Here is a 13,227-nt window from a genome sequence, read left to right as displayed (position 1 = left end):
TGGTCAATGATTGAGGCCTCTAATAGAATCTGTATGAAAGGAGAATCTGGCACTTGTGGTTCAATGATTTTTAGGTCAATGGGCTCTACGATTTGGTTGTTATGAGACTTCAGAAGCACATTAAGTATATCAAGGAGCTTTGCACACTGTTTCACAAAAGTTAAAAATCAAAACTTCTTTTGGAAAGGAAAAATCTGGTAGCAGAAAATGAATATACATATATACACTGTGTGTGCATATGTGTATACACACACCTATTTCATGCAGAAAACTTCCTTTAAAAAACAACCAAACAAAACAAACAAAACGCAAAAGCAACCAGTGCTACACATCATGTAAACTCAGAAAGTGTATTTTCCACACAAATATAAAGCATAAATAAAAAAAAAAGAAAAGATGATAGCAAAACATTTTAAATATAGAATTTGCACAATTGGTAATTTTGTTAAATAAGAATAAATAAATTCATTACATCCATTCACATACCAGCTGTAAAAATAATAAATTATTTATTTATTTTCAGTGCTGCGTTGCTTTTTTTACATTTGTGATGAACCCCCAAACTCCCCTCTTCCCCCCCCCCCGCCCCATGGGACAAAACTGTTTCCACAGGAAGGTGACTAAGTTGAGTTTCTTGATCAACTCAGATCAAACGTAATAACCTTTGTCATAGTGAAAATAATTATTCTAAGAATGTGAGATGTCTTATGTAGTGTAAGACCCACCAAGTAATAGCGACACGAGTGGAAGACAATGGAGATGCATCCCAATACATCAGCTGTGAATTTAGTACTGGAGACACGAAAGGAGATTCCTTCTGTGTTTTATTTCTACATAGAGAACATTATTTTGGGTTTTTGAATTGGGTTTCCATTAGCTAGAAGCATTTTCTGAAGCACTTTGGGCAAAACTCAGCAGTGATATAAACTGTGGTGTAAAATATTAATTGAATACTTAGGGACTAAGTTGGTAAAACAAGAGTCAAAATGATAAAGTCATGTAACTTGCGCCAAAATTGCATCCAGCAGATGCACAAAACAACTGTAACTGACACGTGGAGGGGCTGGAATTGGCATTGTAGCAGGAAAAGCAGCTAAAAGCAGGGTGTAAAATAAAGCAGGCAGACTTACCTTACTTTTCACCATCCTGTTAGCTGCTTTCCTTGCTATGTCACTCTAGGCCCCCTCACTGTGTAAGTTACACTTGTTTTGCATATTCACTGAATGCTAAATTGATGCAATTTATACTATCTTACTCCTTTCACCTGTGTTTTAGCCAACTTACTCCAAATGCATAACTTAAACTACTAGTTATACCACCACAAGATTTGGCCTGGAGACTTCTAAGGAAGTTGCTCCTCTTCATTTGAGTCCTCCCTCTCCTGCACCTGAGCAGTACATGTTCACTTCAGAAGTTTCCTCTAGCACATGCCTTTTACTGTAAAAGGTTGCCACTCAGTAAGGGCCAAATTCATCTCTGGTGTAACTTCACTGATTTCAAGTGTCTTTGGGACACTTGCTCATGATGCAGCTTTGGGGAGAGACAGGGAACATTCCACACACATGCACAAAGACAAATCTCACTCCCCTAATCAGAGCCTGAACCAAAGACCATTGAAGGCAGTGAGCTTTGAATCAGTCCCATTGTGAGATTTTTGTCTACTCCCCCTCACATTTTCTCTACAACTACAAAGTAATCGACTCTTGATCATCAGTCTGAAGATCTGACAATCCAGTTTCCGCTCAGTTGCCCAATTTTATGTATTTGGTAATCCCACTAAGGTGCTACATGAGTTAGAAAAACTAATTTTAGTTAAAGGATGGGTGACAGTGAAAGGGAAATATTCACTGTTTGGCTTGTTCTGATACCTACTTGTTACACAAAAACTCTAAAAAAGTATACATTTGATCTAAGAATTCTTTAAATTTAGAATCCTTTGTGGTTTCATTTTCTGGAATTTGTATACCATCCAAAAAAAGTTTACTCATCACTGTTTAAAATATGAAAAATATGATTCAAACACAACTCCTTGCACATTCTGTCTTCATAAGTAATGAAATTTTAGAAGAGACACTGACACTGTGGGCATAGTCTTTCTTTGTAATGAACAGAGACGGAAAGTTTGGATCTGAACTGACTAAAAGTTTGGGGATGGTCAATGTCTGTTTAGATTCATTTCATTCAATTAAGTGTAAGAATTCTAAAAAAAATCAATATTTTTTGTCCAGGTACATTTCTAGCAATAAGGCCACACTACTCTTGACAAAAACAGTTGGTCTCGTGTCTAGTAACATACCCACGCATCCAATTATCACAAATTAACATGTCCTGTTTCTATTAGTATAATTAATATATTGTACAAAAATAGACATTTGTCCAAGTTCCAAATGTACAGCTGTAGTAATTCTCTGCTATTTGAAAATGACTATCTACTTTCTAGAGTTCAGAGTCCCAAATACATGCTTGTGCCAGTCTGAAGGGAAATTTCCCTTTTGGGCTTTGCAAACAAACCAGTTTCCTTTACTGAGTTACTGGTGATGTCAAAGACTGATCTTTTCAGAAGAGCCTCAGGGAGTCAGATTCCCTCAGTCCCTTAGGCTCTTTTGAAAATCCTGACTGAAAAACAGACATCTAATTACATACACTCAGACCATGTGGACAAACTGGTGGATAAGGTCTGGGTCAGAATCTATTTTGTTCTAATCTAGGTTCTATTAGGTGCATCAGCAGGTTTATGTAGACTTTAGGCAACATTTGTTCTTTTGGGGGCTTGGAATCAGCCCACTATTTGTTACTTGCCTACAATGAAATGGCCTTGAGCAGTGCCAGATCTTCTGTCAGATAATAACATGATCTGGAAAGAGTTGCTGAAAAACATGAAGAGCTTCTACCTACTCTGTGGAAACAGTCTTACTGAGATTGATTATATCCACCACATCCTGACGTGGTTTAACTTCCCTGTGACACTTAATCCTCCAAAATATGCAAGGTGTACGAAACGTGAATGACTTCTACAGCTTTTTAAAACACAATGAAACAAACAGAATTTTTTTTACAAACTTCTACTGGTAAAATGGATACCAGAGTTAGATATGGTGGACAAAACACTGATCAAATACTATTAACTGCTTGCTGTGTTTTTTGACCTTCTATAGTCTCTTCAGTAGATGTAGGTACATTACACATTGTTAGATTTCACATGGAAGCCATAGAGAAAACAACAGAGAAAGCAGCTGAGAACAGTCTCAAAATATCTGAGTTATCTGAACTGTAATTTTTGGTTCTATAACTTGCTTCTACAAAATAATATATGCCTTTATTTTATTTAAAGACTAGCAGCTATTGTTCATCTGCATGGCTGCTGAGATGCTCCCTCTTGTGAGAATTTCTTGGAGGAAGAGCATTGTTTATTATACAATTAAATTTTGCTGTCAGGAAATTCCTAGAATGGAAATGCATTTCCTGTTGTCAGAAAATTGTCGCAACTCTTAAAAACAACAGCAAGCTCTTCGTTTTCCAGTAAAACGTCCACAGCCATTTCTGAAAAATGGAAAAGGTCCACAATGGCTGCAGACATACTTTGGTCAATCACTTTGCTTATAGAAAGATTGGTTTTTTTTAATTAGTAGAACCAAGTGATATAAAGTGACATACCAAAGGGAAGACATTTATAAACTGTATAAAATAAGCTACTGTGGTATCATGGGTAAATATGACAAAGTTGTCTAAGGACATACTGTATTAGAGGTAGCTGAAAAGAGGGAGATGATTCTGTAACCTTCAAATATCCCATGATTGTCCATTCACTGGTTTTTCCTCTTCCTTTTTTGCAGACACAGAGGGCTTATAACAATTCTAATGTTTAGTTTCTGCGACATACTAAGATCACCCCACTGTCACTTAGAGCAGTGCACATCTTCATTTGGTCCAAATAGGCAGATTCTGCCCATAATTTGAAACTGTATGTAAGTACATTGAAGCGTTGGCTTCTGTCTGGCTAGGTAGACCTAATACTAGTATGTCAACAATGGCTTACTTAGACCTCTTTTTAAGAAGATCATAACCACAGGTTAACATTTTTTTAATAAGCACTGCTTAAATGCCGATGGTCTCTGAGAGAGAAGACATCCTTTAGCTAGTTTTCCATGCCCATCTTGGCACTGGACAGTCCTGGTATGCCATCCTGTGTCGCATGTTCGAGAACAAGAAAGCCAGGGTCCAGTCACCCACTGTGGCTGCGTGAGCTGTGGTGTTACTTTATTACTGTTGCTATTGCTCGTGACATAGTTAGTCATCTGCGTTTGCTTCTTTGGCACAAAGAAACTGTAACGGACATCCACTGCTTTAGTTGGGTCAGTGGCAAGAATCTGTACTATAAGAATCTCCTTTGTGGCAGAATGTCCCATTGCATGCAAGAAATCATCCTTGTGACTCCAGCCACTATAGTTCATGACAGTTCCATTGAGGTCAATGATTGTTTCTGAAGTGGAGATCATGTATTTGCCATTGACAAGATACTCACCATTTTTCCTCTTTAGGGCCAGGTAAGCTGTGAACCTGTTCTGGACTTTAGACTTGAACTGCCGGACTTTGATGTGAGTTGCCCCTGTGGGTATTTTCACTATATCCGTGTAGCCCTTACTGCAAGGAGGAAAGGAACATGTTAAGTAGCTAGTGAGAAATAAATGGACATGCTTTGAGGGCCTAATTCAAAGCTCACTGAAGTCAATAGAAAGCCACCTGTTGACTTCAATTGGCTTTGGATCAGGCCTTGAAAGCACTCGGCTTGAGGCCCATCTCAGATTGATGCTATCCAATTAATTTTTAACACGTTGTTCATTGTATTTTTTGATTCATTTTTATGTCCTTGAATAAAATACACTGCACTTACTTCAAATGACTTAATCTTTGGTTTCAGTACTAATATTATATGAGTTGGATTCAAGAAGAATGAACAATAACTGACAGTTTATATACCTGAAGCTTCTGCATTTGAGCAAAGGAGGGGAGATATGAAATTGGAAGCACATTAGGTTTGCCAAGGAAAGCTAAAAAGATATGCATCTGGAGCAGGTAGCCACCCCCTACAGCTGAGTCTCCATAGCAGTCCTCACTTCCCATGCAGAGCATCTATCCCAGTCGCCTTCCTATCTCTGACACCCCGACCTTCCATCGCTGTCTGCTTCCCCGCTCCTCACGCAGAGCACCTCACTCTACCCCCACTTCAAATCGAGTTTCTGCCACCTCTGTATGCGTTACATTGTATTGGTTACAGCTGTTTCATACTGCCTTTGCTATAATGATGATTAAGGAAAGAGTGAGCAAGCTAACAGCTGGGTAAGGTACCTTGGGAACATTTAAAAATAATCTTGAACACTGAGGAAAAACTGTGTTTCCTTTGAAACTTCATAAAGCTAAAGGTTAATTGCAAAATGTCTAATGAAAGGCACGGTCAAATGTTTAACTCAGATAATTACAGCATCTTTACTTCATTTGTCAACCACTACTTGCAAGGTATCTTATTTCAATTCAGATTTAGAAAGAGATGTCTAATTCTTATACTCAAGGTCACAAGTATTCAGAATTGTAGGCTCTCTAGAATATCTAATATCTCAAGAGGGATACAATAAATCTAGAGAAATAATAAATACATCATTATAAACTATTAGCTGAACTGTTGATACATTTATTTTCACTTATAAATCTCTGACAAATAAGCTGATTTTGGAAGTATCACATTTGTGTTTGAAAAGGCAGTGTAATATCTTTTTAAAGTAAAAGGAAGGAATCATGAGAAAATGTGATAAAAATATAAAAAATGAAGATGTCTCTCTGGGAGCCAGTTAGCCGACAGGCCGCTATGTTTATGAAGTTTTGAGTATTTATGTAAAGACTAAGTAAATGTGCTACTCTAGATTAAGTACTTGTATTATTCCATTGTTTTCCTGGAATAACTAACGATTAAAATCGAGTTACACTGCCAGGAGTAATGAGGTACAGATAAAGTCTATGAATTGCACCATCCACCACTGCAGGAAATATTTGTATAAAATTACATTACATATTTACATAAAATACATATCCAAAAATCTGTGTTGAAAGAATGTTATTAAGGTTACAAACTCAAGAGCCCAAAAGTTAGGAAATGTCAGAATTAAGGTCGCTCATGGAAAAAACAGTATGTGATCATGTAATTAAAGACTGTATCATAATGCAAAGACAAAAGATTGCACAAAAAGCCTTAGTTCTGGCATCTTCTAACTTCTGAGTGCTTGACTTTGTAACCTTAAAATTCTTTAACATTAAAAAACCCTTAGAAAATTACATTAAAAATTAAGAAAAAAGGCGTAAACAAATTCTATTACGAGCAATTTTTACAATGGGAATTATTAGGTAAATTTAATATAAGGCATATTACTGTTCCCCTTATAAATAGAAAAACAACAGCCACTGTTTTACTGTGAAGGATATACTGGTTGGACAGAAACTAATTATACCACTAAGATCAGTAATAATTCTGTCTTTTCTGTGACAAAGAGATTTTTTTAAATGGAGAGCTCTCTTTTAAATTAAGTATTGTATTTGTAGTGATGGTGGTAAAACTTTTGATCAACAACTTGCTGTAAATATTTTTAATTGAATAAAAAATCCATCCTTGCTGGCCAGCATTAATCACAACTGTTCAGCTGCCTGGGAAATAAGGGCCACCAAAGGTTGACTGATTTAGTTTCCATAGGTAGAGAGTGATATACAGACAATGAGATATTAAAGGCAATATGCTTGATTTGAGCACATGATTATAGAGGGATGTAATTTGCAACCATGCCTCCAGACTGCACGTAACCTAGCAAGGGGCAAGTAATAGTGCCAGCCCTCCAACAGAGTTGAGTTTTTCAATTCAATTTGTGACTCCATAGGACCCTCACAAGCACAGGTCACCTGGGAAATGCACCATGTCAGTGCATCACTTGACTGCTCCAGCCCCAACCCTTGCTGCCTGGTTCCCCACATTCTAGGGGATACTAACCTGGCTCCAGGCCCTCTGGTACACATCTATGGTTACAGGTAGCTTGTAAAACTACGCCTCTATTCCGGGCAAACTTTTCATTGCTGGGGCTGCAGCCTAGGTTCTCTAGCAGAACCTCAGAATTGAATTCGGTGCAGTGTTTTTCTCTGATTATTACATACCCTGGATAGTGTTAGGAAGCTTGTTTTAAGCATCTGAGAAGTGCAATAAAACTTAGGCCTGTCTGGGATGTCTTATATAAATGAAATTCATGAATAGAAATCTGGCACCCAGTCAGACTTGTGCCTTTACAAGGTCTTATGAGTAAGGCTATGTTCTAGTCACAGGTATTTTTAGTAAAAGTCATGGACAGGTCACAGGCAGTAAACAAAAATTCACGGCCCATGGCCTATCCATGACTCTAACTAAAAATACCAATGAACAGAACTTGGGGGTGGCGGATGGGGAGGGCTGCCTGGGGGCTCCGCGGGTGCTGTGGTTTCCGGCCAATGGCAGCTGTGAAGCTAGTGCTCTGGGCTGAGGCAGCCTGCAGAGCTGCCTGGTCATGCCTCCGCCTAGCAGCTGAGCAAGGGGGATGTCGCTGCTTCCAGGGAGCCCCACAGGTAAGCGCCGCCCAGAGTCCACCTCAGCCCATCCTGTGCCCCAACTCCCTGTCCCCTCCCACATCCAAACTCTACTGTGCGGCGGCACGGTGGCCCCAGACTGCCTGAGCCGCCCCTGAGCCGGACACACCGGCCGCTGCGGAAGTCACAGAGGTCACAGAAAGTCACAGAAGCCATGACTTCCGTGACCTCTGTGAGAAACTTGCAGCCTTACTTATGAGCAGTACTTTTACTTCTAACTTAGACACATCTATTCAGTAAGCTTCATTTGCATCTATAGTTATAAAAGCCTGCTAATAATTCTGCTTGCACAAAAGGGTACAGTTATTTCCATTCAGAATTATTACCTCTTTTTATTAAAGGTTCCCATGACTTTTGTGCAGCTGGAATTGTCTCCTCCACACACCCCACACTTGTCATATTGGAGCTTTGAACCGATGATGCCATCACAACCAGTTCGAATGCACTTTCCCCGGACACATACTGAATTACTGTATGGCCTACATTCAGTTCCGTCAGTCACCTAGGGAATTAAATCTTTGTTAGTTAAAACTGTAAAAAAAAAAAAAGATTTGCTTTTGTGTATTTGATTGGCAAGCATCGCTATTTATTTAGTTCAGCCACAGTATACCTACTTCAGAGTAACAGCCGTGTTAGTCTGTATTGGCAAAAAGAAAAGGAGTACTTGTGGTACCTTAGAGACTAACCAATTTATTTGAGCATGAGCTTTCGTGAGCTACAGCTCACTTCATTGGATGCCTACTGTGAGTTATCTAAAGCTGTACTATAAAGGAACAATTAGTGTAGTTTTTAACAGTGCCCTCTGCATGTTTGAATTCTAGTTCACACTTTTCTGCTTGCTTGGCATTTGGTGTGATGATTAACAGAATACAGTTCTTATTCTGCCAGCCAGGACTGATGCAATCTAACCCTCAGGGCACTGAAGCAGCAGAAACATTAACAAAGGGGCCACAGGCATCTGACATATGGCTCTTCTGTTTACCCTGAGGCACTAAATCAGAAGTGCTGATTTAAGGATGATTTTATGAACAGTGATACTTTGCACTTATAGACAGCCTTTCATCTGACCATCTCAAAGTACTTTATAAAACCTGAATTAACTCAGCCTCAGAACATCTAGAGGAAGAAAAACACATAACTAAGGGATTCATAGGAATCACTTCACTCTTGATTCTACCATGTCAGAAATAATAAACTTTGATCATAGGTCACATAACAGACCATTGGCTTTAAGACAGGTTTCAGAGTAGCAACCATGTTAGTCTGTATTCGCAAAAAGAAAAGGAGGACTTGTGGCACCTTAGAGACTAAAATTTATTTGAGCATAAGCTTCATGAGCAGCTGAGCTCACGAAAGCTTATGCTCAAATAAATTGGTTAGTCTCTAAGGTGCCACAAGTCCTCCTTTCCATTGGCTTTAAGTGAGTTACTCTGGATTCATATCAGTGTAGCTTGGAGCAAAATTTAGCAGTTTACAGACAGACAAAGCAACTCCTTTCAACTAGAAAGATCCCAGTGTGCACTGCCATCTATAAAGAGAGAAATCTTTTCACCTACTATTGATGTGAAAGTAGTATTGACTGAATTAGCAAATGCAATTTCATGTGCATGCACAAGTTTAGATGTGGAAAACTGTCTAATTTTAGAGGTCAGTTCTGGCCAACGCTCTTCTGGAACACACGATTAAACAAAAGGTATTCTTCTCCTTGGTACAGCCTAGCTACAGAGCTTTCCAAAATACCCTCAGAGCCTGGTACTGAAATTGTCACGGAAGGTACATTACCTTTGGAGAAAACACGACGTAGTAACCCGTCCCTTTGGCTCGGCAGGTGAGCTTGCACACATCTCCAGGAAGCACTCCAGCATACTTAGGGACCCATTCAACAAATGTTTTGACACCCTTTGCATCAGACTGATAGCCATTTCTTGCTTCACATTGTTCTTGTCGAAAGGCTTTAGCTGGAGAATTATCGTTCATCTCATTAGTGTTTAATGTAGGATATACTGCAAATGTCAGTATGCACAGCTACCTTCTTTGGTCTTATGATACCATGTTTAATTCACACCATCCCTCCTCCTTGCCCTAACACCTGTTAACGGCTTTTGAAAATCCTCTGAATCTTTTATTTTGGCAATGCTCCCATGACATTATAAGCATCTTAGTGACAAAACTCTGCTCATCTGGTTCATTTCTGCAGAGCAGGGCTGCTCTTTATGGAATCCTCCTGTCATCTCTTTACAGGGTTAATTATGCTTTTGAATTTAAACTGGGTTACAGTGACTTTGTTATCACTTGTAGCTAAAGTTTCCACATTGTGGTACACTTGGGGGAAGCTATAATGGACAGCTTCTTCTTTTTTTGTCTCCTATGGAGATTACTATTTACCATATAACAGGAACAAGAGCTGTAACGTCAAGCAGCTTTGGCTGCTGCAGAACATACCATTTGCTGGGCAGGATGCAACGTTGCAGGAGCGATAGATGGCCCTCTTTCCAGTGCAGTATCGCCCGTTGTTTCTAGGAGCTGGGTTGTTGCAGTGACGATAGGCAAACTGAACCCCTCCACCACATGTACGGGAGCACTGTCCCCAAGGACCCCAGGAACCCCAGTTACCGTGGTTTGAAGCCTAGAACACATGAAACAGTGGGTTGTGAAAAAAATGATTCAAACCAGAATGAAGATACTATATCTCAAAAGCACAGATACTTGTCCCCAAAATGGAAGATGTATTTCCTCTCGTTTAAACTGGGGTTTTCCTCATATTAGGATGTGGAGGAACTCTGAGAAACTTTTCACTTGCAGTCATATCCATTTACTGCCCTTGATCTTCATGTAGGTGGCATGATGTCTGGCGGAGTTCTGGATGTGGGTCAAGGGCAGTATATGGCCTAACTCTGCAGAACCAAATTCTACCCATTTCACTGGGAACAAACACTTCAATTTAAAGGACTCCTAATCACATTTCCATTCTTTCTTTGTAATAATTGCTCTGCCAGGCTCACTTCACTTAGCTCCACTCTGCCAAGGTAATATGCTGCTATTATTGATCATTGTGATCCCTGAATATTTAAGTAGTACAGTTGTATGCCACTGCTTGTGGTAAGGAGATATTGTTCTTCATCGTGGAGTCCTTTTGCTAGATTATCAGTTAGATAAATAGCCATGACCTGACCAACCTAAGCAAGATTATGTGACTCCGATTTGTATTTTAGATTTCTCAAGAAATGTGAATAGTGTTCATGGTACCTTTATCAAAATCACTTTTGTTTTCAAAGTGACACTTCATATGCATGCCAGCCATATCACAGAATGCTAATTAAATGATCTTCCTGAATTATATTGCTATAATCTTCCCCAATTAAGTGACTGTCTTTCGTTTATTCAGCACATAAACAGAAATACAAATTGAATTTCATAGCTGTTCTAAGTTCAAGATGCAAAGGTATGAGCTGGTAAAACAGAGCTTGGCAAAAGGAGTGTAGTTAAAGTAACTTCTCAACCAGTGTGCTAAAGTGCTGACAGGCATTGGCATAAGAGAGAGCAGTCAGATACCGTTTGCAGCTAAGCTTGCCAATCAACTAACTCTGTGCAAAATGCACCACTTCCACTGTAATTACACTTCTGAAATGTATGCATTTTATACCAGGAGGATGGGAATATGTCATTTGTGAAAATACAGTTATACAAAGAAAGAATGCATGTAGGTCTGAATTATTCTAACATTTCTTAAACATTCTCACAAAGCTGTTTGGGGCAGGGACCTTCTTTTAGGATTTATCCTGTTTCTCGCACCAGTGTCGTGCAACATGAACTTCAAGCAGCTCAAGATTTGCACTGGACAGTTCCCCTGTCTATGGAGAAACTCCATCCATGTAAAGCTGGTGGAGGGGCTCTGTCACCTCTTGTACCAGCTCTGATACCTCCCACTCAAAAAATCTGTTCTTGGTGTCACAGGCATGTTGAAGAGGAGCTCCAATATACCTGATTCTCCACTGGTTTAAGGTCCTCAAGGAACTTTTCTTCTGTGATGTAAATTAAAGCTATGCATATTTAACTTACGTCAGTGGTGCCTGAGAACCAGGGAGCTATGAATGGGAGCCTGACAGCCCCTCCATCTCCTGAGTTCTACCTCACTGCGGAATCAAGGTCTATATATTAAAATAATGTTTCCAGTTTTCCTAGGGTGAAAGCTCCAATACCCTGGGAGAAGAAAACGTGCTTCCTGACATTCAGCAACATTTTTCCAGAGGTATCAGAAGAGGGTCTTCACAAGCAACAATTTAATTGCATATCAGATAAACAAGAAGGCAGTTTTTACTCGATAGACTATGGGCGTAACCCTGCCAATGCTCCGTCCCTTTAACACCCATTATAATCAGCACATTGCAGGATCAGGCCTTCTAAGATTTCCCCAGGCTTTGGCCCTTGGAGCACTAACATACCGAATAATATTTCTTCTTAGTTTTGTCAACACATTTTCCTTGGAGGCAGATCCTTCCTTTCCCACATGGTGTCCCCTCCACAGCAGGTAGCTTCTTGGTCAGACACACCATCTGACCTTGGCGAACAACTGCACACCACAGGCGAGAGCATACGTCCATCCCAGGACACACTGTGTACTCAGGTCCAAATGCCAGTTTGCACTGACGAATGGCATCGTACGTTTGTCCTGGAAGCTCCTCAGGGCCCAAGATCTGCTTTCGTGGTTGGTCAAGTAAACAGTTCCCTGAAAGAACAATCCAGTTTATTACTCACTTCCTTGTTATCTGTACTATAGGACCTGTAGCTTTCAAGCTGTGATAATGATTATGGACCTGATCCAAACCTCAATGAAGCTAACAGAAATACTCCCATTGACTTCAGTGGGCTTTGGATCAGACACTGTTATTGCAACTGGGTTCTCTATCTTCAGCACTCCAGGGAACAGGTTTCAAACTCTTGTTTGTCTAGCTGTTTATTTTGTCCTGTGGTGAGCCCTTCCTCCCTCCCCCCCCAACCCCCCCCCCAAACCCCTATAAACATTAGGGCACTGAACTGCACTGAGGCAATTTGGGACTTGCATGGTGTTTCACTGTATCTGAGTTCACTCAAAGTGGGTTCCACTCTATTTATCAATCTGTGATTTGAGGCATGATCAAGAGTCACATAAAATAAGCAAAGCTGTCATTTGAATTTTGAGCCAGAACATTTGAAAAGGCAAAGCTGCTAAAGGAAAGCCAGAAAACGCATGAAAAAATAGATCTGTAGCCAGTAGGGCCCTTTAAGAAAAAAACATCAGTTCAAAGAAAAATATAAGCAGCAAATCAAAGGTTATGTTGGTGGTAAATTTAAATTGGGCTCCTCATGTAAAGAATCACAGTTAGCCACTTCTGGACCCAGTTTTATTAATCTTTAAATAAAAAAGAAAATAAATTAAAATATAAGATAGAATGCTGTTATTTGCAAAATGTCAAAAATCTGCCTGGCTCCCTCTCTCTTTAAAAATGCAATGCCACATTCACATTCTTCAAGAGCCCTGTTCTAACAAAAAATTTCACGCCACTGACAAACTCACATGCTGACATGGGAAACTCGGTC

At 39.7% G+C, this 13,227-nt stretch overlaps 1 protein-coding gene across 1 annotated transcript in view; it reads right to left on the bottom strand.

Moving 5' to 3' along the window:
- Positions 1-594: 594 nt before the first annotated feature.
- The window catches only part of ADAMTS5 (ADAM metallopeptidase with thrombospondin type 1 motif 5), a 48,173-nt gene continuing 35,540 nt past the window's right edge, over positions 595-13,227 (bottom strand). Inside the window, exons 4-8 of the mRNA XM_084622195.1 lie at positions 12,093-12,376; positions 10,093-10,276; positions 9,433-9,608; positions 7,977-8,152; positions 595-4,641 (exon numbers count right to left, since the gene is read on the bottom strand). Of these exons, the coding sequence (XP_084478321.1) occupies positions 4,071-4,641; positions 7,977-8,152; positions 9,433-9,608; positions 10,093-10,276; positions 12,093-12,376 (1,391 nt within the window). The 3' untranslated portion in view covers positions 595-4,070. The remainder of the gene's footprint in view (positions 4,642-7,976; positions 8,153-9,432; positions 9,609-10,092; positions 10,277-12,092; positions 12,377-13,227) is intronic.

The sequence above is a fragment of the Lepidochelys olivacea genome (genome assembly GCF_965140295.1).
Source record: "Lepidochelys olivacea isolate rLepOli2 genome assembly, chromosome: 1".
Lineage (NCBI taxonomy): Eukaryota > Metazoa > Chordata > Testudines > Cheloniidae > Lepidochelys > Lepidochelys olivacea.
This window is presented reverse-complemented; position numbering and strand designations above follow the sequence as displayed.